The following is a 3282-nucleotide window of genomic DNA, read 5'->3' as shown; positions in this document are numbered from 1 at the left end:
CATTTTCCTATCCCAAGAAAAAATTAAATTCGGCATAAGACTAACTTATTAATAATAATCCATGTGACAATGTAAAAGAGATTACTATATTTCTAAAAGTATTTTACCATGTCAATGAGGGACATGCTTCAGTCTTTAGGCATATGATTCATGGCATGTTTCTTTATCTAGATTTGTCGGAATATTACATTTCTGAAAAGATACATGGAATTCAGCAGCATTAAACGAAGAAACTGAAATTCTGGACAGAAGCAAAAAGTTTAAAATGTATGACCTTGTAATGGGTCAATCAGACAAGGAACAATCCAAAATTTCAAAGTTCAGAAGTTAACCTTGCTAGCAATATCAGTTCGATGAGCTTAAAGACTGTTTAATGTTCCGTAGGATGCTCCACATGAATGTGGAAACGAAGAAGAGGATGATACCAGTAATAATTGCATACTTCAGACCAAGATTTACCAGCAAATTCACCAGAAGCCCTGCCAATACAACGCCAATGAAATTGGCAGAAAAACCCGACCAGAATGGCATATCAAGGATAGCCGCTATGAAGGCTCCGGTCCACGCTCCTGTTCCAGGAAAAGGCACAGCTACAAAGAGCATCAGACCCAGCCATTGGAACTCCTCCACAGGGCCAGCCTTCGCTTTGGCATTCTTAAACAGCAAGTCAATTAATCGAGACGCAGTCTTGTTCTTCCCGGCAAGGAAAGATGCAAAGCTCTTCAAGTACAGTATAATGAATGGAACAGGGACCATATTCCTACAATTATAGCCCGTATTTGTCAATACCAAACAACCTCTTTTAAACAAACAAGCACAGGAGAGTATCAATCTTCCTTGCCATGCTAAATTCCTAATCAACAGGAACAACCTTGGACACAGCAAATAATTTAATCAAATAGCACAAGATCATTAGGTAAATTGTGGGTGATATCACTATAAGCACGCACATGCTATGATTCTAGCTATAAAACAAATAACATAGATCAAAAAGCAGATTCTAAGTTAACCAAAAGGAGAATCTTGGAGATGGGCTTCTTAAGAGGGAATGAAGAATTTCCCAGGAAGCAAACAAAGAAATGAAAACATCAATCTACCTTGCCTTACTAAGAACAACCTTTGGACACAACGCAACAGAAGGCTTTCTAAGAGCAAAGACTTCTTTTTTGGGTAGAATGGAAGGGGTTATAAGGATAGAGGATGGCGTGCATAAGATAACCTCGGGGAGGCAGTGCATCCCTATGTGACTTATAGATCGTGACATAGATTGCCCATATACCCTGTCCACTGCGTGGGACTAAATCGAAGTCAAGACCTTGTTAGGTAGAATGCAGTCTCAGAAAGCCTAAGGGCCTGTTTGTTTCGTTCATTGGAACCCATGATTCTGGTTCTGCTGCAGTATTTTTCTCTCATAAAAAAAATTTGAACAAAAAAGTTCCCATCATTGGATTTTCCCACAAAAGTTGAATTCAAAATCTAAATCACTGACTTAAACGCGTGAACCAAACAGACCATAACTTACCACAAGACTACATTTGACGAAACAGCTTAAGATAACAAGGAAAAACAGTGGGAGAGGTCACTCTAAGCACATACATGCTGTCAAACAAATACATCGAAATAACATTTATCAAAAGTCAGATTCCAAGTTAACCAAAAACAGAATCTGAGTGATAGGCTCTTAAAAGGGAATGAAAAAGAGTCACCAAAGAAACAACAAACAAACCAATGAAAACATCATTCTACCTTTTGCCTTACTTATCACAAAGAACAACCTTGAACACAACAGAACCTTGAAAACAGTCTCAAAAAAGCCCAAAACTTCAAGCATAAGACTAAATTGAACCAACTAGCATAAAATTAAATAGAATCTAACCATATAAACTCCCATTCCACGGTTATTATCACTATTAACTATAAGCACACACATACCTATCAAACAGAAAATCTAAGAACTGTGAGAAAAACATAATGATAGACCAACATTGATCAAAATAAGTTCCAAAACCTTACCCAAGAACTGACAGTACAGTGAGCACGACAGGTTTAAGTTGCATCCAGTAACCAACGGGAATGGCCCCACGAAGCTCAAGCAAAGGAAGCGTGGCGAGCGCGAACACCACGGCCTCGTCAGGCCAGCCCGAGCCCCGAAGCGCATTGGCGATTTTCAGGCCAAAGCTCGAGGCTTTGATCGAGTCCGCAGCGGCGTTCGCGTCCTTGGAAGTCGCGAACCAAAGGAGAGACAGAGACGCCCAGAACAGAACCCAGAAAGCGAATTTCACCGGCCTTTGATGATCAAACGACGCCGTAATGATGATGTCAGTGTCGTTTTCCTCGGCCGTATCGTGTAACCCACCAGAAGAAGAATATGAAGAAGAAGAAGAAGCTCTTGGGGGCTTCAAATGGGGTGAAGTTTGGAAAGTCGCGAGCGCATTTGGGTTGGGTAGCGATTTCTTAGGGAAAATAATGGTGGGAACTTTATGATTGGGTGAAATTCTCCGATGGATTTTTGAAAGAAAGAGTTTTGAGGGGAATGGAGGTTTTGTTGTTGTTAATAGTGAAGAAGCCATTGATGAAGAGAAGTGAGCTAAGTCGGAGAAAAGAATATATACGAGAATTAGCAAAATCTTCTCAGCTCCATAAAAATGGGGGCCATGTTGAGAAATTGTATGTGCATTTTTGGGTGATTGGGTTTTTGCAGAGAGGTTTATGAAAAGTGAGACTTTTCACTTAGAATCACGTTTACATTACTACAAAATGGTGTATAGTGGATAGAGTTATATATACTAGGAGGCTGGTCTTATTGCCAAGTTACTTGATTGGTAACTAGGAAATTCGGATGTTCTTTGCAAAAGAAAAAGAAAAAGAAAAATTAAGGAAATTGGATGATGATTGGTGAAGGATATTATGTAAAGGAAGATTTTCGGAAATTACCAAGGAAAAGATAAGCATAAGAGGCATCAAAAAGAGGACAAAATGAAGGATTAACCGAGGTTTTGCTTCAAAATCGGAGGCAAGGAAAAACCCTTTTGGAAATGGTGATGGGGCATAACTTTCAGTGCCAGGAAACGACTACGCTGATAAAACAATTAAAGATTATGGAGGGAAAGTTGCATAAATATATCCTCTATTGTTGAATTATTTTATAATTTATTTTTATACTTTTGGAATCTGCAAAACTACACAAATATTATTTGATTGTTTTTTCATTTCCATTCCTCTTATATTTTATTGACAAAAATTACTCTCAAGGGTATTCTTGTCTTTCTCTTCATTTTCCGA

At 38.7% G+C, this 3282-nt stretch overlaps 1 protein-coding gene across 1 annotated transcript; it reads right to left on the bottom strand.

Annotated features, from left to right (window-relative positions):
• Window positions 1-142: 142 nt before the first annotated feature.
• Window positions 143-2735, bottom strand: LOC21384048. Its single transcript, XM_010114925.2, has 2 exons — window positions 2014-2735; window positions 143-760 (listed from the first exon to the last, which is right to left on the bottom strand). The coding sequence occupies exons 1-2, from the start codon at window positions 2568-2570 to the stop codon at window positions 346-348; spliced, it is 972 nt and encodes a 323-aa protein (XP_010113227.1). The 5' UTR covers window positions 2571-2735; the 3' UTR covers window positions 143-345.
• Window positions 2736-3282: the final 547 nt, after the last annotated feature.

Source organism: Morus notabilis, unplaced genomic scaffold (genome assembly GCF_000414095.1).
Source record: "Morus notabilis unplaced genomic scaffold, ASM41409v2 C11480427, whole genome shotgun sequence".
Lineage (NCBI taxonomy): Eukaryota > Viridiplantae > Streptophyta > Magnoliopsida > Rosales > Moraceae > Morus > Morus notabilis.
The sequence above is the reverse complement of the archived record's forward strand: the minus strand, read 5'-3'. Positions and strand labels throughout refer to the sequence as shown.